We start from the raw sequence: 25076 nt of genomic DNA, 5'->3' as shown, positions 1-25076 counted from the left end.
TAATGTTCCAAGATTAAAAAAATATTATTATTATAAAACTATGGCCATCATCCCCGAACTTACCTATATCATTTACATAAAATCTTTCTGGAATGCGTTGGAAAATGGTTGATCAATTTAATTGTAATTATATAGACCTTATATTCTTGGAGCCACCAATCCATATTGACCTTTAATTCTTTTGTTGAAAATTCTAGGGTGGGCCATAAGTCCTGAGCCTCCCCTACTAATTACGACCATGGCCGGGGGACAAAAGCCTTACAAGCACTGATTATATGAAATAACGTGAGACAAGCGATTGTCACATATTCAATATTGGGCACAATAATGGGAAATAATACATAGTTATGTATTGAAGTCGTTTATGTAAAAACTTAGTTTCCATTAAAAAGAAATCGGCTGTAATGAAAGGGCATTGAATTCATTTTTAAGTGAGATGAGCTAATTGCTTGCCGCATGGTTAGCGCTACGTTTATCTTTTATTATAAAGGTATCCAGGATTCTGATTGCATTCCTCATAGCACTACACTGTTCGCAAAGTTTTATAAAACTAGCTTATATTGCTGCTCCCTCTACCTGATACGGTTATTTTATATACATAAAACGTTGCCAGACCTGGAATTGGAAGCCAGGACTTCCACAGCTAATTTCCGTTATCACTAAACCAAGCTGACGATTAACATAATATTCACAAAAAGAAATTCACGCTGAATTTATAACCTCCTCCTTTTTTTGAAGTCGGTTAAAATATGATATACTACCACAAGCGCATGTTCAAATGATATATTTGACTTAGCATATAGAAAGTTATTTAATTAGAAAACTTGTTTGAAATATTTACTTTTGACAAATAACTATGTCGAAAGGGACATTCTATTTCTAAGAGACATTTTAGCAAGTATAGTAATATTAGCCCTATATTATATATTGTCCCACTGTTGGACATGAGCCTCCTTTACTTCTGAGAGGGATCAGGCCTTAGTTCACCACGCTGGCTTAGTGCGGATTGATAACCTTCACACACCCTCAAAATTCCTATAGAGAATTCCCCAGGCACGCAATTTTCGTCACGATGTTTTTAAGTTAGCAAGTATAATAAATATTACATAGAATATATTAAATTTGGCCTAACTAATGCCACAGAGGGACACACGCAGTGTAATGTTTAATAATTGAATTTGTGCGCCGTTGCTACTTGCATGGTAACAAATCAGACGATATAACTGTATTTTAATAACACCTCTCCGATTTAAGGAAGTTAAATTGATTATTTAATTCGGGTTACAATATTTATGTAATAAATGCTACATGATTACAACTGACAGTTGAGCACCGAATGTGTGATAATTTCGCATCGTTTATTACGAAATGCCGCAACGCCAGCGAAAATTCGGCCTGGCGATAATATCTTCGCACTTGTTTAATTATTTTTGTTTTGATTAATGTTGTTCATATTTCAATGTTCGGTTGTGGATGAATTTCAACTCCCTTTTTGAGAACGATTTAAACGAGTACATAGTAATTATTGGTCTCTTGGTTAACTGTAAGTAACTCTTTCCATTTATTTTATTTTATAATTTTCTGAATGTTTGATACAGTTAATCGGTAAAATGATTAAATAACCTCTTAGGATGTTATTACTTGTGAGTTTAATTGTTTTAATATTAAAAACACTGGGCCTTATATAATAGACTATGAAAATTATTTTCCACCGTGAAATTAATGCTTAGTAGTTTTTATTTTTACCAGTTTTGCAATTTACAATCTTCACCTCTATTCGTGTAATCTTCAACTTTATCAGTCGCAGGATGTCCACTGCCAAACATAGTGCATACCCCAAAAAATCCCAAACCAATTTATAAGTAGCCTTAATCAAGCGACCTGTTTTAGGTCCTTTACCTTGCAGGTATTTTATTGTATGTTTAAATTTTTTATAGAATATTTAATTTATACCGTAATTCAATTTATAGCAAAGACCATCAAAAGATGTGATGAATTGCGACCTCGGCCAAGTTCCGTTTGATGTCACCAAATCGATTATGTAGATTATAATATATTTCTGTCAATATATGGTTTTTAAGGATTCTATTGTTCTCTAGAATGGAAATAACTAGTAGTTGTCCGCGGGTTTTGGGTCCAAATTTCGATTTAGTCGGTCAGATATCCCCCTCATATTTCTCAAATCTCCTTTCCTTCTCCTAGGATTTTCGTATTAAATTTTAGTTATAAATAATTCCTTGCTTTCAAATCTGCTTCTATTTCCTGATTTCCTATGATTCCCTAGTAACTACCAAAAAGGAAACCCTTCAGTTTGCCTACCTATATTAAAAATGGAATATACCTCTTTTATTTTAATATATTTGAAGTCACGATCTTTTTAACGATTCATCTGATTATCGCTCTTAATTCCTTGCTCGTTGCATACGTTTCATGCAAGTCAGCCGGTTGGTATTCTTATAGCTTCTTGCAGAGTTGGCATATTTATTGTATAAAATAAAATCGATACAATAAATATCAATACATCTTGATTGATCTTTTCTGTCCACGCGTTCCCAGACTTTGTGGGTGGTAGAAACAGTATGTGCATACGAAATTACAATTATTTAAATATATTATAACAGCGTATCGAAGGATAAAATATAGGATAAAATATACTGGAGTAAACATAATTAAATAATACCATTTTAATACAGAAAATACAGTACGTGGATGGATTTTAGTAGAGATTTCTAGGTGTTTGATTTTGGGAGTGAATAAATATTTGCGGAAATTCTGGTCGTAAAAGACTTGAAGTTTGCACAAAAATAATTTTAGTGATTTACTCAATGTCGATTAATTGTTAATCGACATTGAGTAAAACTTTTATAATTATTATTTCAGAGATATTTTTTATTTCCCGTTACAAAAAACACATAGTTTGATAATTATTCTTATTTTAATTATTTTATTATATTTAAACAATTTCAAAACAAATGTATTTGTCGTAGAGTTACTCAAATCTAACTTAATATGTTTTTATTGTGGTTTCATAAAAACAACGCACAAACATAACAGCATCATTTTTTGCACGCTTAAGTTTTCCAGTTAATTTTAAAGGCTTCTAAATGCGTCGATGAGTCAATACAAAGCTATAAAGATTTCCTTATATTTTAAGGACATTTGCATTTTTATAATACTTTTTGTTTCGTTTGGAAACCGTTGTTTTATGTATCATTGTATTTGTTCTGGCTGAGACTGGTGAGTTTATTTGGTATACATTTTTAAATTTATTTATAATGTTTGATGACAGGTAGTTCGGCTTCATTCACATGAATTTTACTTAATAATATAAATGCCAAAGTTCGTTAAAATGTTTGGCTGTTTGTTAGAAGTAACCACAGAAACAGCTGAACGGATTTGGATGAAATTTGACACACACGTAGACTATATCTTGGATTGATGCATAGGCTATTTATCACGGTAATATGCTCCCATGTGAATTAATTTTTTTTGAAATAGATGGCGCTGATGTTTTTGGTTTTGCGCTATAAATTGCAACAGTATTTTACTAATTTCTGTAAAGTGAAAGGTTCTCGCGCGGGCGGCGCCGCGAGTAACACTTAGTAAAATAATATATCAACTATAACTTTGGAATAAACTCCCTACATAGGTGTTTGTCGAGCTCTATGACGTGTCCTTCTTTAAACGAGGTTTAAGAAGAATACTTACCTCCCAGTATGAGACGACTTGGCTGTGCCAAGAAAATTAAAAAATCTATAAATTTATTTTTCACGCTGGGCTTACTCGCCGTCGTGTTGTAGTTTTGGTTCAGTCAGGAAAAACGTCCGGTAAATGGTACTAAACGCCCTTTTACATTATTCATTCTATAAAATTAAATACACATTTATAATAAAGTTAAAACAATTTTACATTAACTATAACAAAAAATAGTATTTTAAAAATAAAAAAATTATTAAGCTAAAAGTCACAAAGTATTATTACGTATGTATCTTCTCTTAGTAGGTACAAGAGAACAATCAAGTTTATTCGTAGCCTATCGATTAGTATACAGATGTACTTTAATGACATGTCGCCAATTAACATGCTGCACAGAAGGCGTCGAACGCATTGTTCTAACTTCCTCAAGTTTTTGCAGATTAGAGTAAAAGCGACATAGCTTTCTATGCATTTGTATCGCGTTGGTGTGAGGAAATTGGCTGGTTGTGTTTTGCATCTATACGGTTAGTTTGTTGAAAGCGATCATAATTTGTTGTAAGTAGCATTCACTTTGTAAAACCCATTTGGACCTTATTTCGTGGGAATAGGGGCGGTTATAGGATACCGAGCGATGTTTTATATATTAGAGTTCTAAATAAACAATATACTTAAAAACTGGTCGTAGTTCGGACAAACTATTGTTTTCCAAGTTAATACAGCATCTAGGTTAGTTTCTGAAAACTCCTATACTTGCCATTCAATCTCCCGTCAAAAATTTGCCCGTTAATCGGCTTGTGAAAGTTTTAATCTTAAGGGCTCGCAGTGCCTAAAGCACTCACCCGCAAGACCGGTGTGTTTGTATAAGTCGGCCCTGCCTGGCTAACAAACGTAAGTCAATGATAAAAAAAATATCATTCGTTAATTTAAATCTAGAAAAACTATAATAATTTGGAGACGTGCCAAAATGTACAACTACTTTTGTGGATTCATGTTACAGCTGCTTTTTCTATGTATAAGGAAATGGTGCGGAATGGTTCACAAATACTGTGTTTGAGTCAGATATAAATAGATCTGAACGTTTTGTTGAACAGTAAATTATCATATTTGGATTAGTTGTGAAATATTAACACAAAAAAAATAACACGTTAAATATTATAACTTATTATTGGCAATTGTAGGTTACATTTTGGTATAACTGGGTCCATAAGAGCTTCACAATAACATCGGCAAAATTACTCATCAAAAGATATCACCCTTGTCAAAGTATATTGACCTTGTTAACTTTCTATGAGAGAAGTAACATCACAGTCTCGCAATCGCTTTGTTATTATCTGATCATCGCACCGTGTAATCGTAAATCTTGCGTTGTAGCATGTTTTAATAACTGCACGTGACCGATTTACATTCATATACACTCATTTTATGTATTGTTATCTACTAACATAATTTTACTTAGTATTCAGTAATGTCAAAATTTGCAAAGTAGGACTGCTGTGACGGTTTTTGGGTGGGTGTTCTAGATGTAATTTCGTCTCTAAAGGTGACCAACGCAAACTAGCACAGCATCCTATCTGGTGGTCTCTTATCTATTACGGCCGTGCAGTCTCAGGGATTTTCGTTTGTTTTATTATTATAATATCAGAGATTTTAGTTTAGGTTTGACACTTGTTACTAAATGTACTTGTTTATAATGTTAATTCTTTTTTTTTTCGTTATACGTTTGTACCTATACAACCCTATACAAATGAATTACTTTTCTTCTTTTTCGTTCTATTGCTGTCTCGTTGCTTCCAAAAGTTCCGCGCTAGCTCATACGAGAATATTTTTGGTAAGCGTCTATTCAGCAAGCATGTGTTGCCCATGTGGCGGGTGTGTATCGAGCGTACGTTTACGGAACGAAGAATTTGTATCTGAAGAGTCAGTAGTCTGTATTTTTTTCAATGGCCGTAACATCTAGGTGATAGGCAAATTATTTTCCGGAAAATTATCGGTGTGATTTTTTTTTAATTGACAGATACTATGTATTACATATTTGTGTTTTTTCGCCGTAATCTCTGGGCATGGCCAAAGACAAGGTAAAATGGCGCATATTGGAGGAGGTCTATTTCCAGCAGTGGACTAAGATAGAGGCTGATGATGAATATAGGGTGATAGGCAAAATTATTTTTTGCAAATGCTCTCCAATACCGATGCCTAAAACCGCGTCTTCAAACAACAAAAATATCTATAGTTAGGACCTACAAATTAAACTTTATGCAATTAACAACAAATTGATATATCATTGCGAATGCAATTTTAATGGCGCATATCATTACGCGGCAATCATCGGTACCGCGCAGTAATCAATCAAATGTTATAAACCGTTCCAAAGTTACATAATATGCGGTGCCAATAACGTAATGGAGATGCTCGGCTAGTTAATTAACTTTTCAATTATTAATGTTGTCAATAGGTTAATCAATTCTGCAAGTTTACAGCTTCTGAGTACGAAGGTGTTTACTGGGGTATGATTTCAAATAAATTAAGATTGAGTAAGATTTCTATGGTTTTCATTATTGAAGTTCAATCAATACGTTCGTTAAATGGTATCACACTGAGAGAACAACTAAAAACCGATTCTAGTAACAAAGTCAAGAAGACTTTTCTTTTAAATTTAATTTAACGCAGAGGCCATTATAAACATTAAAACCTCTATTATACGATTTACTTTCTAATAGTGTTCAATCAACGTTAACCGGAAAAAGTGATTATTTTAATATTTTAATTTAACATACATATTTATGTATAAAGGCCTTTTATCCCTAAAGGAGTAGGCAGAGGCGCAACTAATACACACATTTTTCTTCATAATATGTATTCCGTTCTATACTGTTTTACGAGATGAGCCTATCACCATAACGGGCACAAATTCTAGACTCCGTGCTGAAAAATCCAATTTTACTTTGCCCGACCCGGGATTCGAATCCGAGGCCTTAGAGCGATAGTTATGCTATATAATAACCACACTACAGAAGAAGACATATCGTGATTTTAGTAAGCCAATATTAAAACATTATGATCTATGACACTAGGTTTCGAGCCTTTTCACAAGCTTGGTCAAGATAAAATGAATAGGGCCTGGCGTGGCGAAGGGTGTAATTGTTCAAAAGGTAACCCGAGGCAAAAAAAATTGCCATAGTTTACATATCGAAGCCTATTTAACAGAAAAAAAAACTAAGACAAACGTAAATGAACCTAAAAGGGAAGCCGGTCAGAATCGGGTTGTATGGACGCTTTACCACTGAGACCTGGGTTGCTTCATCATTCTGACAATTAACGAAAGCCATAACACACCTCGAAAACCCATAACTAACTAACAAATCTCTAGTCGTAAACTTGAGTACACATTTGACCATCTGAGATCATATGATGGCTTAACAAATTGTTCAGTTATTTGCGCACTCGAGATTGGTTGATGTTAAGTAAATAAGGTTTGACCGAGGTCGCCGATGATTTTTTAAATGTTGATTATCTGCGAATCGTTTCAAGGGCATCTTGAATGGTCAGTATTTAATACACGTGTCGATTCTATTCATAACATGTATTTATATCTATTAAGAAGTATACAAGACATTAATGTATGTTCGCAATGAAAAATCATTTGAAATGATGCTATAAACATACATTTATCTACCTAAGTATACACTTAGGTAGGTATTTAACTTTATACAAGAATATCTTAATGTACTAAATTATTTTTGATAGTATAACGTTACCTAAAATTATTTGATTTGGGGAAATTCGCTGAGAAACATACATAAAAACATGCGGATTAAATATCTCTTTTTTAATCACCGTATCTTAAGGAAAAATGTGTACTACAAAGGAGAAATTCTTACTATCAGAATTTTAAATAATAAACGTTTTTACCTTAATACTCGTAGTAATTAACGTCTATTCTATAAATTCATTAATCAATTTGACTATAAACAACAAATTGGCATAGACAAAGCGCGAATGCGGTCAATCGAAATCGAAAATTGAACGAAGCAGTAATGAATGGAATGCCGCCGGGCTGCAGATGCGGAGTTGCGCAACGATCATCGAAAGTGACTGAGACGCGAAAACCGTATGGATAGCACGCAAAAATGTTAATTCTACTATAAGTGAGTTGTTTAGGGTTGATTTTTCGATCAGAAAAATTCCATTTGACGAAGAATTATAATCATACTGTTACTGTATAATTTAGGTGTGATTTTTCCATCATATAAATTTATATGTGGATTAGTGTTTTCTTCTTTTGAAATATCGGATCTAAAACTTGAAAACTCTATCAGAAAAAATTGCATATTTTTATTTCCAAGTCAGGTAAGACAAAATATATCATTGTAGATCCAAATGCGATTTTAGAATCTATTACCTTTTGGACAGGACTTATCGAGACATAACCAGCATTTAATTTATGTGTATCATTTAAGGTATTTAATTTATATACAATCCTTGTTAGAGTTATGCATGTCGCCAAAGCTGTTTCATAATTTTTTGATTCCGAAGGCAACATCGAAGGTTTGGTTTGTTCGTGTCTAGTAATTGAGGACAATTGATAGTTTAATGTTGTTTCGGTTTCGGCATTACGAATTGTGGGTGTTTTAATTGTTATGTCTGATTTTACGCTAGATGTTAACATGCTATTATTTTAAACGTTTGTTTTTATGGGGGTGAAGGGCTAGTAATAGCAGCATCTTTAGAAAATGGCAATACTTTAGTTTTGCTTAAAATTATTATAATAAGCTCGTAAAATAAGCAAGCTGAAGTGGCAGTGGGCTGGCCATATCTGTCGTAGGACTGATGGCCGCTGGAGCAGACGAGTCCTAGAGTGGAGACCGCGTCTCGGTAAGCGTAGCGTAGGACGACCTCCGACCCGCTGGTCCGACGATATTCGTAGGATCGCCGGTAGACGCTGGATGAGGAGAGCGGAGGACCGAACAGCGTGGCGCGCTTTAGGGGAGGCCTATGTTCAGCAGTGGACAGCTGTAGGCTGATGATGATGATGATGAATACTTTAGTTTTGCTTGAGGCATTAGAAATAACATTGAAGTAAAACAATTTTTCGGATTTGTCTGAGTTTTATATACTATAATTTTGTTATAGTTACTACCTACATTTTATATAAAAAAATAAATGTATCGAAACTTTGACATTTCGGACGACCAGCACCTCAGTCCGCCCTGTGATCAACAAGGCTGCAGTATTCGAAACGTCGCGTCGGGAGAAAATTATAATATAAAAAACCGCGATAAAATCCGAAAGATGTTTCAATATCTAACATTCACTCACTTTTCACGATTTAAATGAACCAAGTAAAAACACAATGATTTAAGAATAGCAGAGAAATATTGAATCCTTATACTAATAAATACCGTTCATCCTTTGATTTCAGATTATGAAGTCTCACGTTTATAACCCAAATCTATAAAAATCTGATTTATAACTACAACTACTATTTTCAATCAATAATACAATGGACAGGCATCACTTTCAACAGTTTACAAAACACAGAGAGCTGAAACCATAAATATCATTTTTGCTAACGGTGCGTCGAAAGTCCAACATAATAAATAAAGTCCATATATGAAACAAGTCGTTGTGCATTACGCTTTTGCAATCCGTACGCAACGGTACGGTCATTTTCTAGATGACGTCGATTTATATGTCATATGCGGTCATATTAACTTTATTTATAGCGTTGAAAGTGAAATTGTTTTGTTCTATAAAGTTGATGAAAAACATCGAAATATGGTTAATGAAAGCTGATCGATTTGTGAAATGAATGCGGATTTACTTGAGTATATAAGCTATATATTGTAAGGTATAGTCGTAGATATAAACGACTGAAGCTTGGAGATTGTATTAACGTAACTTCTATGATAGAAAACTAGCAAATCAATAAGTTTGTCATCATATAATAGTTTTAAATGGTGTTAATAATTAGACAGATAAAATAATTCTTATGTTTACGCGAATGTTAGACATTGAAATAAAACTATTTTACGGATTTCATCTCTGTTATATATTATAATTTTCTCTCTGGTCCTCCCCGTCATCATAAAAGCTGCAGTCTTCGAAACGTTGGTATAAAACCGCAATAAAATTCGTAACATATTTAGATATACTAAAAATTAGAAACGAATCTTAAATAGGATCTAAAACTAGAATTCTTTACTGTAATAGAAAAGAGAACAAGTTAGAAATAAGCTAGGTCCTATTCAGTTACACGCATTGACATCTAACAATATTTGATGATTGACATCTTGTGGTCTCTGTCACTTTTATCAAAGGAAACTATGGTAATGCCGCCTAAATTAAGTCTTATGAGATGCAGCGCCTATGGAATTTTTATAATTTCATTCAATAAATGTATTTTGATCACCTTACAGAGATAAAGCCTAGACATACACGTATATAAGTAGATCGAATTGGCTGGAAAGACGTAAAAAAAGGTATAAAACTGCATGGTTCCCAAGCTTTAAGTAACCTTTAGATAAAAATAGTTGTATAATCAATCCATCGAAAATTTAACACATTACAAACAAAATTACTATAATTGCAACAACTGGCAACAGCAGATGGACTCCGTAACATTCACAGCAAGGAATATAAAAACCAACCTTCACTTCCTCTGAGCCTATGATGCAAACAAACCACCAATTCATACAGGTCTACCACACAATACAGTTATGTTCCCCAGAGAGCTCCTATCCATTGGTCATCAAAAATGGAATGACCAATTATCTTAGACCTCTCGAAAGGTTAAAATTAATGTAAGACAAGGCTCATGTGAACTGGATAGCTAATTTAATTCCAATCATGCAGTCAGGATACGACCATGCAGTGCGCATGTTAAATACGACACACAAAATTGGCCTTTAGCTATTGATACTGACACGTATTTGTCGAGAATTCTTTGTAGCATATGAGACTTGATAGAAGCATTAAGAAAGACAATGGCTGATCGGGGTCTTATTAACAGCGAAATAATTTGGTACGATAACATTAATCCACGAATTGAAGAAAAAGAATTTTAACGTATCCTTTTCGGTAATGAGTAAGTTTATGATCCAATCAGAAAAAACTGCGGCACTTTAATAATCATCTAAATTCATCCGAAAATATGTTACTACCAAAACCGGCGGAACGGGTAAAATTTTTACTTAGCTCGAAGTTACTGAGTGCAGGGACTGACTCACAGATCTCTCGGTCAGAGGATTGCAAAATTACTTACTCACTGAAGTTACGAAAATAAATGTAATTTAAAATTTTATGGTGTAAAACTACTATCATCTTTTTAAATACGTCGATTATTTATTTGTTGAAGGACTGGGACCTGACGTGGTAAAGAATGATAGGGCCGTGATTGGTGTTGTAAGGTTAAAAAACGAGAAGGATGGTAAGAGGAGAAATAGATTGGATTTGCAAGAAGATCTAAGTAATAGAGATCTAGAATATAAACTTTTCTTTTCCATTCTTTTAGGATTATTTTATGTCTTTAAGAAATACGAATGATTTACGAAAATAATGTACGATTTTCGGAAGAAATAGGAATAAGATATTGTATTCTACAAGTGATTATTGTTTATCTCAATGCAACTATAATTACCTATACTTTCCTTTGGGTTTTTAGTGTCTCCGCTATAGTATGGTAAAAGAAATATTCTTAAAGTTCAACCAGTAACAAATGCTAGTATACGCACCACTTTCTACCATTATATCTTTACTAAGAACTTTTCTAAAATGCATTTTGAAATCAAATCAAATATCAATATAGCAATACAGTTTTCGTACGCCGTACCAGTAAATTATTATAATATTGTACTTCTTACAGTGGTTTCATTACTAAACTAGGAATGCAGTTCTCCATTTCGCCTTACATAATCATTGGATTAAGGTATCCAAGCGTTTGAAGCAATAAATCCACGATTAATCAACGCGAAGTATCTGTTAATTAAATCATTGCTCGATACGCTTCGGTGCACAACAACTATTCAATATGTAAGATGGTTTCTTTTTTATTAGAGGAAGGATTGTTGCGATTATTAATATTAATAACTACTGTAATGTTTTGTTTAGTTTTACACGCTGTAAACAGTTTTAGATGGTATGTCATGTTTTTTTTAAAACGTTTAATGTATGTCTAGGCTTCAGTGGTATATGTGGCTACTTATAGTGACAACTCCCTCAGATGCGGTAACTGGTTATGTACATTGTCTATTTCAACTGTCAGGCAATAGTTTGCGAAGACTTGTATTTCGGATTGCAAGACATTGACGCTAGTACACAGTGAATCAACTTTCAGCCTTGCGTATTCTGTCCCATGATGTGATAGGGGCGAGCCTATCGCCATGTCGAGCACAAATTCTAGGCTCCTGGCATATTCTGAGTAGAAAAACTCAAAATTATTATGTAATACTTTATAACAAAGGCATTAAATTTGGAGATAGAGTGTAAGAAATCATTATTGACAATATTGTTTAACGATTTTCATCACGCAATAAAATCTATGCCACTTAGGCAATTCAAAACTGAATGTTATGTGTTACTCCAATTTATCATACAACATAGAAACAGTTGATAGCTCATTGTATAGAGTAAACCAGTTAAAGGCATCTAGACTCCGTTAGTTACCGGTTTAGCTGTTACAAAACGTATGAAGTTTAACCACGAATTTAACTGGCCGGCTAACCCAGCCACATAACTTGACGATTACGAAAATATCTCCTTGTTTAGAAGTTTGTGCGTTGCTTTGTTTTATAGATGACAAAGGATATCGGTATTTTCTGGTTCATTAGTCTGACTGCATAAATTTATTGCAGTTTGAACAAATATTTGAACTGGATGACTCTTCTATTTTCTCTTTTGGGCCTTGGCTAGTCCGAAAAATAGTTTGATTTTAAACTAAAACGGAGTAACAATCACTATTTGGGGTGAACAGCAGATGTTATGTTGCTTGTTGCTTATTGCCTTATTTATATGTGAAGTAAAAACTTCGTATCCTTTTTTAGGTATATTGCGCACAGAGGTGAGCGAGATTTGGTATAATCAAAGTTTATATAAAGGAGTTCAGAAAAATAAAATTGATGTATAATATTTGTTAAGCGGCGATAGCCTAGTTGGGTGTGGAACGGACTACCGAGACGAATGTCCGCAGGTTCAAACCCCAAGGGCACACACCTCTGACTTTTCTAAAAAATCATGTGTGTATTCTTTGTGAATTTATCGTTCGCTTTAACGGTGAAGGAAAACGTCGTGAGGAAACCTGCACATCCGAGAAGTTCTCTATAGGAATTTCGAAGGTGTGTGAAGTCTACCAATCCGCACTAGGCCAGCGTGGTGGACTAAGGCCTAATCCCTCTCAGTAGTAGAGGAGGCCCGTGCTCAGCAGTGGGCAAGTATATAATACAGGGCTGATATTATTATTATTATTATATTTGTTACAAATATATTAAATTTGACGGTCGACTTTCAACCATTAGACGACTAGAGTCCGTGAATCCGCAGCGCAATGACCCTTACGGTGGAATTATTTATTGTGGTGGTACCTTGTCAGTCGAAGTGTCGCAAACTATAGACATATCACCTATTATCATAAATTTAAGTCAATTTGTTACTTAAAGTAATAGCATTAAAAGTATATACCTAAATATTCTTAGCTATCTTCGTGGTCAAAGTTATGAGTACAAAAATGAAGAAAAACATTAAGTACAAACATTTTAAAGCAAAAATATGTTCATTTTTGTAAAATTGATAGTCCTTAAATAACTCGAAGCTAGGTGGGCGCATTTGTGCGTGCACATAAACATGGGATTTCTTTCAAAATATTGACTCAGATAATGTTTGTGAGTTTATTGCAAAGTAAGAATGTTGTGACATTCAGTTTGTTTGTTCGATTGTAATTTTATTCCGATATTTTGTGTAAACTGTCGCGTATCACGTATGTTTGGTTTTTTATTGTAATCTAACTTTTCTAAGCTTTATTTAGTAGTAGAGAGTTGGTCATTCAAATACACGTTAATACTAAACTACTATATAAGTGTTAGTTGCATTGCTGGTGGTAGGATATATTTTATATCCGCCCCTATAGCGACCACCGTACACAAGGTGTTAAAACCCGCCATAGTTGCCCACGTAAGTGTGTCGCGTTCCAGGATCAGCATGTGTATCTCCAGCTCCAACAGGCCGGCATAATTGTGTCGACTGTCGAGGGCTAATCATCTCTCGTCAGTCGACATTCTATTGAGCCCTGCTCCTCTTATCATCAGGTGCAGAAAGGCTACTTTGCCGTTTTCGCATAAAAAATACAATACCGTGAGTTGCTGGCATAAAGCATTTAAATTCCTAATTAAGTCGAACAAACTATCACTTTCAACGCGTTCCGTGGGCCTAATTAATTCAGAATAAATCACATTAACAACACATTAAGCTGACAATCTCGTCTGTCACACACAAAGCATTTGCTATTTCTATAATGTGATTTTGATTTAAATTCTCGACTGACGAGTTGACACTACCAGGGTTTTACGCAGCATGATGCAATGAGGATTAAGTAAGACATGCGACATGAACTTAGTTACAAAACGTTCTCCATGTAAGAAGTTTATTAAAGCATTTTTTTTAATCGGGCATGGCTAATTTCCCACACTGAAGCTCATGGCTTGACTGACGAGAGATGTTTATCCCTCGCTAGTCGGCACATTTATGCTGGTTTTTTTGTGACTTAGTAAGATATGAAAGAATGGGGGAACTGGAACAATATGTTTTTGTTTTTTTTTTTTTGTACACATTGACCTTCTTTGGTGTACAACGTCTTTTGGAGCAAAATCTTTCTTCTCCTGGCCGTTTCTATGACGTTATTTTTCTACCTTAGGTTTTTGGCCTTAATTCTAATTGAATGGTGGTCATAGTATGCATAAATATTTGCAGTTGATTTTCTTCTATATGTTTCTCCCAGAACGGACTTAGCCTAGGGAGTCAATGTAATCCTTACATATTGTAAAACGAAGTCCCCGCCTCGTCTTTCTGAACGCGACAAACTCAGACACTACCAAACGGATTCGATAAAAATTGTATGGTGACAATTTGAGACCACGGAATAGACGTATGCTCTTTTTTATCTCGGGATAGTACAGAGCGGGGCTTTTATGCCGAATAAATTCATTCGGGGGGGCGAAACCGCGAGCAGAAGCTAGTGACACTATGGAACGATTTACATATACAATTCTATATTAATTCCTTAACGATCAAATCTACTAAGTTATTAATGTATTCGTTCATTCATCTTCTTTTCATAGTTCCTTACATTCAAGCCTCAAGAATTCATTCGCACGTTGCTACTAAGCTCTCTAATTTAGAGTAGTGAAAGGCACAGCGGGATGTGATATCTTTCCCAATTAGATCTATCAAATGAATTAATGTTCGCATCCGAGTGGATTTGCGAAATATCCTTCGTTTTATTTTGGTTAGACCTTAATTTGTGCATGTGGGTGTGTTTATCGCTGCTAATGATACGTGTTTAGCAGTTTTTTAATGACCTACATAATTATGGATTTTAGTTGAAATAATATAGCTATTTTATTATTCTTTCGTCGTTTTTTTTATAAGTATAATATATCTCCTGTGTTTATTAAAGTGACTCTAATTAAAAGGAGTTAGGGTGTAAATTTATTTCTATTTTATAAAGTGTTGGATAAAAATTTTCGAATAATCCCGAGCTATTTATGAGGGATGGATGATGCAATTCCACTATTTTGAAGTTAATATTTCGGATTTCGGTACGTATTCTTATAAAAAGTGTCAAATCAAATTAGCTTTTTGCACCAATTTTTTTTTTTTTTTTTCAATCCATTCAACCGTAGACCATTTGAATTATCACATAGTATAAATGAAAGGTGTATAAAAATGTTTATAAATAAAACACCGGTCCAGCAAACTGTATCTCACGATGACGTTCTGGAAATGATTTATTGTTTTATACCAAAATTAACTTCTTACTAAAATTTCACTTTTTGAATTTATAAATAATTCATAAACTTCATTATCACTGTTTACACTCGGTAAACAATTTAGAAACTTTCTTTCCGCTCTGTTGTGCGGACTTTTTGGTTTAACTAATTAACCTGTCGGATCAGTTGTTAGTTAATTAGCGGATATTTATAAAGCTTCGACCTCAGCGACCCCTGATGAGTATTTTTAGAAATTCTTTTATGTTTCAGGTTTTAGGTGTTTTGGTTCATTTTTGATTGCGAAATTCCAGTTCTCTTTTAAATCAACATTTTGTTACGGCTTTTATTCGAAAGGATAGATGTAGGATGAAAGTGTCGCAGGGTGAAATTTTTCAAAAGGGAACCCGATAATATATAGGTATTAATATGCATAAATGTGGTCAATCGCATCGATTTCACAAAAAGATTATTTATTTAATTTTTAGTCATTTGGTATTGTTTTCTTTTTCACATAGTTTAATTTACTTAAACATAAAATGTTAATTGTCGCTTGGAAGACCAACGCTATACTTTCCGCATAAAATCCTAGGAAGTTAGGAGAGGCTGAAAACCAGCGCTGCTCGGAACTACTGTCCCGGTCAGCACAAGCCGAGCCGCTTCCTTTTGTCTTTATTATAGTATTAGTGTAAGAATATGTATGTTATCATTTATGTAATAAGACAATAAACTGGTTTATTATTATTATTATTATAAATTACTCAAGGGAAGCCGGCAAGAATAGGGGACCGTCCTGTGTTTGATTTTGTACATTATTCTATATGTAATGGTTAATAATACGAAAAAGAAACCCTCCTGCGAAAACAGCATTAAAATTGGTTAAAAAATGAGCTAGTAAGTCATATTTCAAATATTACTATGTGCCGAAGTGGGCGCGAAATGGGGATATCGCTTCATCTCTTTCTTTCGCACGCGTCGTAATGCCTGATGACGTCACACGTAGGTATTGCGCCTCTTTTCTGTTTCTTGTTACTTACCCCTTCTACCGAAATTGAAAGACTCATAACTTGTTGATTTTTTACCAGATTTAAATAATTCTTTCTGTGTTGTAATTTATATAACGTAAATATTTGATAATAATAAAGAACAAAAATTTGTCCGGTCCCCTATTGGATTATATGGACCTTTCGCTACTGATATATAGAGGCACAACTGGTGCACAATTCGCAAAGTTTAACTTTCTAAGAGTTTTGAAGGAGGATTTTGTCGTCATATCAAGCACTTCTCTCGATCCCTAGAAGTTATTCAAGAGTATTTTGGAATGCAAAACTCACACAAACTTTAGTCGCTTATGGTACTCGAACCTAAGAATCAAGACTACAGCCAGAATTCATCACCAATAACTGCCGTTATCAATAAACGATCTGAACCTCAACCTTCGATCCCATTCTGAGAATGAACCAATCTTCACAATTCGTTTGTAAAAATGACAGAAAAACTTTGTTCTGATTGGTCCATAATGATTTCTTATGTTTACGCGAATGTTAGACATTAAAATAAAACTATTTTGCAGATTTTATCGTGGTTGTTATATAATAATTTTCTCTCCCAAAAATTCAAAGGCTTTGCAACTTTTGTGGTCACGGAGCGGGCTAAGGTCATCCGAAAAGTCAAAGTTACGATATCTACCTACATTATATTTTTTTTTTTTTATTTTGCTGTTGACGGTCCGATCTACGCAGAATGAGTTCACAGTGCCTTGAAGTCCGGCAGCTGGTCTAATAATACACCAATAAATTTTACTGATCAGTAAATTTTTGAGATAGATAAAAAAAGCGATTTATTCAAAATGGCGGTTAGTCGATTTTGTAATAATTAATATGACGTTACACAATAAAAGTCTAATAACGATTGTAAGGGCAAATTAAACTATATATCATTGTTATGAGGTATATTGGTGTTAATTACCAATGCGTTTGAACCGATTACTGAAATATTGTTATAAAATAACCGTCTTCCGGTATTTATTTGATTCAGTTCGGGGTTAAATATAATGAGACTGAAAGGTCGTATTTTGTTCTTTTGTTTATTGATGTGAGAACTGATATTCAATACTTTTCGAGACGAGCAATCGCTTGTCTAATCTGCTAATGTTAATTTTACTGCCTCTATGGTATAGTTGTAATGCTACAGTGTGACTACCGAACTGGAGTTCTATGTTCGAATCCCGGGAAAAAAATAATTGTGACTGAGTTTTTCCAGCTTAATACTTACTCAGTTGCAGTTCGGAGTCAGGAAGTTGGTTATGTGATGTTGTCCAGACTGTGGTATGCTGCGACAAGACTTCCTTAAGGACTAACCAGAAATCACTGATCAAGGGTCAATTGTGAACGTATCCAGTGACTCGTTCAGGAGCTGCAGATATTTTTTTTTATATGGCGAAAGAAGTTGTAAATAAAAATTAAAGTATATTTTTTATGAATAATTTGGGTATTGCGTTTTTAAGATTATGAATATTTTAAACTTAATATAAATTTGTGCTTCGACACAGCGGGTGACGATTTGCTTGTGTACGATTCCCGCAACGAGACAAATGTTTGATTTGCAAATATCTGATCTGAGTTTGTTGGTTACATTAGTCCAAGAAGACTAGCAGAATTAAAATAAAAAGACATTTAATATCAATTAATGTAAAGCCTGGGTATGTTTGATGATTGCTTATGTTAGACATCAAAATAATATTCTATTTTCGGATTTTATCGTGGTTTTTGTATTATAATTTTCTACCGACGCGACGTTTCGAAGACTTTGCAGCCTTCGTAGTGACGGCGTGGACCATGGGTATGTTCTTACTATTTATGGGCAGTCGGGAGAGTCACACGGGCAGCTGCTAGTTGAATAAAAAACGTTCCTAATGCTTACACTAGTGTAAGCAGATATTTATAGTAAAGAAATTACATTATAATACAAAGCAGATGAAAGCTTACAAATACGATCTCACAAAGACAATTACGTGCCATCAACAGCTTAGAGTTCTGCCTACACCCGATACTTCATCCTTTCCACGCTACATAATATACCTTTTCCTTATTCTAGAATAGTGTGGTGTTCAATATGAGAATAATTAAAATCGAAATATAATTAAACGTAGTATATAAAAAAAGTTGACACCAAATTGGTGGTGGAAGTATATATTTTATATCCGCCTGGATGGCAACCACCGTACACCAGGTGTTAAATCCCACCATAGTAGCCCACGTCAGTGTGTCATGCTCCGGGATTAGCCTGTATATCCGGTTCCAACAGACAATTGTCTCGATTGTCGAGGGGTAGTCATCTCTCGTCAGACGACATTCTATTGGACCTCCTTTCTACTTACCATCAGGTGCAGTGGCGACCCTTTTCCTTGCACGAATAAAAAAAAATATGATTACATTTGCAAGTCTTACATATATTCCAAACCTTGATCTTCTCTCAAACTAACCAGATATTTAGCCAGGACACAAATCGAATTCTCTTAATATAGTAATGTTACGTCATCCAACTGTTTCGGACAGCGACGTGTGTGACACACTTCCAGCCAGCTCATCCTGCGTTACGTCGCATAAGTGTTAATTTTATTGCATAACTGTTTACACTTGGCATAAATCGCAATAACTTATGACGTTTGACCAGTTTCTTGGTATTCAGGTGGATGTTTAATAAAAATATATATAAGCTGGCATTCCTGAAGTGGGCAAAGCTAGCTCGTGACCTGAGGTTGTGTTGTGGTCCCTAAGGGTTCACTTTGTTCTATGATGTGATAGTTGCTAATTGAACACAATATCCAGCTTTGGGCAATTCAGGCGTTTCCTATATTGGATCACGGATATTACCTGACCTGGGTATTGAACCAATCATTCTCATAGTTTAAGTAATGCCTATATTCTAATATATTATCAGAAGCAGCGATGGCCTAATTAGGACTACAATGGACTGCTGAGACCAAGGTCCGCAGGTTCAAACTCAAGGGTATGCAACTCACATTTTTCTAAAGGTATGTATTCTTTGTGAATCATCCCTTATTCTAACAGTAAGGGAACCTCGTGAGGAAACTTGTATACCCGAGAAGGTTTCCATAAGAATTTCGAAGTAATGTTAAATCTGCCAATTAGCACTAGACTAGTGTGCGTAGCAGTAAGACAGTATTATTATACTACAGGGCCTATATTATCATATATCTAATAATGTACAAGAGATGATAAATAAAATAAGCTCACTGCTGGGCACGGGTTTGTAAACATTCTGCCTTCGAAATTCTTAGGAAATTTTTAATTATTCAGATTACCTCACTATGTTTTGTTATTTACCGTTAAATCAACCTATAATTAGTATACACATGTAAATTCGAAATGTCAGAGTTGCGTGCTCCGGAATCGAATCCAAGACCTCCGTCTCGGCGATTAGATTCACTCACGCCAAGATAATGCTTTTTTAGGCATAAGATTTTCAAAACAGTTTATATAAGCTATGACAGCATATTAAATAAAAAATGGTAGTCTAGTAAGTTCAATTCTCGCTTTAATGCTTTGGTTAAATAATTCAGAATATCTTTTAGGGTTCTAAATTAGCTAAACAAGTATCTGATATTGCGACTTATCGAAACACAAGTCTTATAATATAGCTTATCTTTGGATATTTTTATTTCATTCTTTGCCAGTGTCAAATCTATATTTTTCATAAATTCCCACGTTTAACGACTTGTTTTTTAACAAGGAACGCATTGAAGAACCTTCATCATAGCTATCCTACAATTACTTATGCAAATCAATCGGAGTGGTGTCAGTGGGCCAACCTAGCGGTCGACTCACGCCCTACTAATGCAAGTTAATTATACATAGGTGTTATTGTACGGAGCTGGTTTTTGAAAGCGGTTTTGAGAAAGTATTTGGTAAATTGTCAAAGATTGATTTTTCATTTCACCGAGGCAGTGCAAAACTTTTATAGTTTTTTTTACTACTACTACTCTTCATTTCACTGTGTCTATGCTAAATTTAAATTGTTTTTTTTTTTTTACTGGTATTATGACGTAGTTGTATTAAAGTACGATTGCAGTGTTTCGGGTTCGATCCCCGGGTCGGGCAAAAACAATCCGGAATTTATGCCCGATGTGGCGATAGGCTCGCCCCATCACACTATGGGACGAAATACATACGGCGGACAGTGGATGCACTAGTTGAGCCTCTATCTACCCTTCTGGGGATAAAAGGCACGAATGAATGTGTGTCTGAGTTTTTTTTAATATTTATTATTAAAAAGATCTTTTTGTTTATCGAGGGATTCCACTATTCCATTCGCAGGATTCCCCAGTGTTAATACAGGGTCCGATACAAAAAAAATACTCTTGCACCACATGTTAGTGTGCTCAAGTTACTTGCCGGTTGCTATGGAAGGAATAATCGTATAAAACATGTTTTCAAATCTAGATTTCACTTCCCTTGTAGGTACATTGCATTCAAGATGTTATTATTGAACTGATGTAATTAACATTGCTTCATTTTGTGTTCACGAATTTAGCTCATGTTCTGAATTAAAAATACATACAATTAACGTAATGTTCGTTTGCAATATAAGATGTTTACTTTCAAATTTCGTCTTAGATGATTATGTGTGACGAGGTTATTGTTAACAGCAAGAAAGGAATATATAATTATTATTTAAAATGATAATCTATTAAATAAGAAAAATACATAGAAATAAAACTAGTTTTCGGATTTTATCGCGGTTTTATATTATAAGTTACTTATCATTGCTGTGATTTTGAAGGCAACGTCTTGAAAACGTCGGGAATTTTTTTTCATATAAAAACCGCCATAAAATACGAAAACATATTTTAAATCGAGCTCTAACATTCGCGTAAACAATAATTATTAGGAAAAATAGATCAAAATTAATAATACTTTACAATCAATGTAGTACTATCTAGTAGGTACCATAATATGTTCACATGCAAAAATATTATTAATTACATATAAAAGCTAATTCTATTTTATATCGCATTATGACAGCCTGTAATTAAAACAGCACTGCAGCAATTACTTACTGAATTGTTAAAAAAAACTATGTGAGGTGTATGTTTTGTTGGCTGTTCAAATAAATTAAGCAAGCCTCTAAGAAATTTTGCCATTTTTAAAATCACTATACCCAATAATAACTTGCACCAACACTACAAGCTAAGAAAAACTTTTATTTCCAAATCAGAAACTAATTTTATTTTTCTTTTCAGAATATACCAAGCGGAGTGAAACTATGAGAAGTAATATACAGTGCTGATCGTGGTTGTGTATTGTATTTATTGTGTTTGTGTGGTGAGTGAACGCGTTCAAGATGATGACCCTGTACAGAACAATCAAGGGGACCAGTCTGGCGAAGAGGAAGAAGCGAGAAAGAGAAAGGTGAGTATTTTCTTTCATATCAGAATAAAATAGTCGTAGTAGAGTCAGCGATGAAATAGGAAAATACAGGTTTTTTCATCGGACCTTATTTTACCCATTTCTTTTGGAGTGGACGCAACACATTTTCAGGCAAGTTGCTGTAATGGTTTGTCTTAGTTTTGTGACTGCAGCACTAGACTAATGTTCCTACAAAAACCAAACAAAATTTTGTTCGAGCTAGGTATCGTACCGAGATATGCTAGTCTCCAGCTCGTATGCGCTACCACTAGAGTTAACGTACAGGTGTCTCTTAACCTGCTGAAATACTTCGAGTTAAATTGTCTCCCTGAGGGCCTGTTTCTCATCTTTTGAGTTAATTCTATTCGTCACATAAACATATAACCCGACCAAATACAAAAGTCACTCTAAACGATGCTCCTAAATAAATTGCAATAAAATGAGTGCTATCTAGATTAGATGTTTAATACGCTAATTGGTAATTAAAATTTACATGACACTTGTAAGATTGGCTCTTAGTCTAAAATTAAATACGATTGCTACCTTGTATGCACTCCGGCGCCTCCACTTAGAGAAAACGGCGGCGCGCGGAACCGCAAGTGCGTAGATTTACTTTTACTTACAGAATGGTCGTTTTATTTGTACATAGTTCGCTGTACAAATCATAGATGGCGTTGGTATGTAGTTACTCATACCAGATTGTTTTAAGATTTGTTTCTGATTTATTTCATTAAAGAAGGATCGTAGGTTCTGTAGTATTTATATAGAAGTATTTTACTAGTTTACGATTCCCGAATTAAGCTTTACTAGGTACCATAATCGTTTCTAATTACTGCCAGATATTAGCAAAACAGAGGACTTCTAACCTGGACGGCTTAAAAATTCTACATCGATTATTACATACACACTCATACCCTTTTTTCCCGAAGAGGTAGGCACAGGCGCAACATTTGTATCTAATCTCCGCCGTGTGTCGTCTCATGATGAGAAGTGATAGCCTATCGCCCCATCGCGCACGAACACTAGACTCCGGGCTGATACTGAGTAGAAGAAACCATATATGCTCGACCCGGGGATCGAACCCGAGACCTCAGCAATGCAGGTGTATCATAATATTACTACGCCACCAAGGCTCACACACCAATATTTAATCAGACAAAGTATCCAAGGTACCCAGGTGATAGGTACTGTAAAGATACTATATAAAAGATAATAAATCAACGGAGACATTTAAAATAAGCCTAAGAAAATTTGCAAGGGAAGTAGTGGCGAAGGGTGAAATTTTTCAAAAGGTAACCCGAGGCAAAAAAATGTGTTAACTAACATATCGTGGCCAATTTAATAAAAAACAAAATAAAGACAAAAGTAAATAAACCTAAAAGGAAAGCCGGTAGAAATCGGGTCGTATGGACGCTTCGTAATTGGAGAGAAGAAATATCTTAAATACATGTAAAGATTGATTGAGCTAACTAAACTTTTTAAGTAACATTAATTTACCAACACAGTGACATCTTGTCTTTAAATAAATTCTCTAAACCCAAACCCATATTAATTAGTATGATCATTAGAACTAATATTCCTTGTGACGTAATTGTGATTCGATGAGAAATACGGTTTGTAGTTTGTTGCCATGTGTATAATTTATGGGGTCATTTCGTCGAGGGTATAAAACGGCATATAATTCTTATAAGACAGAGGTTCATTTCTTATGTCCTTGCTAAGTTAGACACATTTTCAGTTTCCTCTTTTTGATATGAGCACGGCAAAGTGACCCTAATGTACCTGTTAGTAAGTGGAGTGGGGTCCAATAGAATGTCGACTGACGAGAGATGATTACCCCTCGGCAGTCGACACAATTATGCCGGCCTGTTGGAACCAGATATACACAGGATGATCTCGGAACGCGACACACTTACGTGGGCCACTACGGCGGGTTTTAACATCTTGTGTACAGTGGTCGCTATTCGGGGGATTTAAAATATATCCTACCACTAGCAAATCAACATTAAATTTGCCATCGTATTCAAGCCAATATTTCTCAATTCGCGGCTTCAAAAACAGCCGCTATAAAGGCGAAAGTCTTCACGCCATTATTTTTAATGGGTCCTCTTAACTATACATTATAATGCAAATCATTCGAACACGGCTTAGATAATTTCATAATCGATCATAGAAATATATCAATAATTATACATCTGAGGATTATAACGATTATCGATAGCCTTGTACTGTCATATTGAGTGTGCAATCGCATAGAAACTAAGTGATATTGAGACTAATGAATGGATGTACCCGACTATCAAGTTAAATGTATATGTTAGACTAAGTTTGCACGCAAAATCGCACGTATATTTTATCCGCGTAAATTTATTTTTCACGAATGTGGGCGTTAATATCTGCGACACAGTTACCTCACTAATGCAGATATAATCGAACGTTGTCTTAAAAAAACCTGTATTACTATTCCAAATAAAGATTTATTATTATTAAATATCTGTTCCTAGAATGATATCCTAATGCAGTTTATACTCCCAATAAACTTATCCTGTAATATCAAATAATTACCAGCTTTTGCTTGCAGCACCGCCCGTGTGAAAGAGTTTTTCGGGATAATAGTCTTGCTATATATTTTCCTGGGATAGCATAGTCTATGTCCTTCCCGGGGTCTTAAACTATCTTCATACCATATTTCATTAGAATCCATTGGGTAGTTTTTAAATTTATCGCCTTTAGACAGGCAAACAGATGCGGCGGGGGACTTTGTTTTATAAATTATTTTTTAGAACTTTTCAAGAGGAATACTTCCGTTATATATGTTTGTTCAGTAACTTTAACAGTTTACGTAGCGCACGCAACGGAAACTCTTAAAAGGAATATTTTTTCCCCGTTTTTGCAACATTTTTCATTGATGCTCTGCTCCTTTTGATCGTAGTGTGATGTTATATAACCTATAGCCTTCCTCCACACATTTATCGAT

General features: G+C 34.6%; 1 protein-coding gene across 1 annotated transcript in view; it reads left to right on the top strand.

The window, feature by feature from the left end:
* Window positions 1-25076, top strand: part of LOC115441452 — a 192241-nt gene that overhangs the window by 1084 nt on the left and 166081 nt on the right. Inside the window, 1 exon segment of the mRNA XM_037442834.1 lies at window positions 21934-22102. Within this exon segment, the coding sequence (XP_037298731.1) occupies window positions 22035-22102 (68 nt within the window). The 5' untranslated portion in view covers window positions 21934-22034.

Source organism: Manduca sexta, chromosome 25 (genome assembly GCF_014839805.1).
Source record: "Manduca sexta isolate Smith_Timp_Sample1 chromosome 25, JHU_Msex_v1.0, whole genome shotgun sequence".
Classification (NCBI taxonomy): Eukaryota; Metazoa; Arthropoda; class Insecta; order Lepidoptera; family Sphingidae; genus Manduca; species Manduca sexta.
Note: the sequence above shows the minus strand (reverse complement) of the source record. Positions and strands in the feature narration are given on the sequence as shown.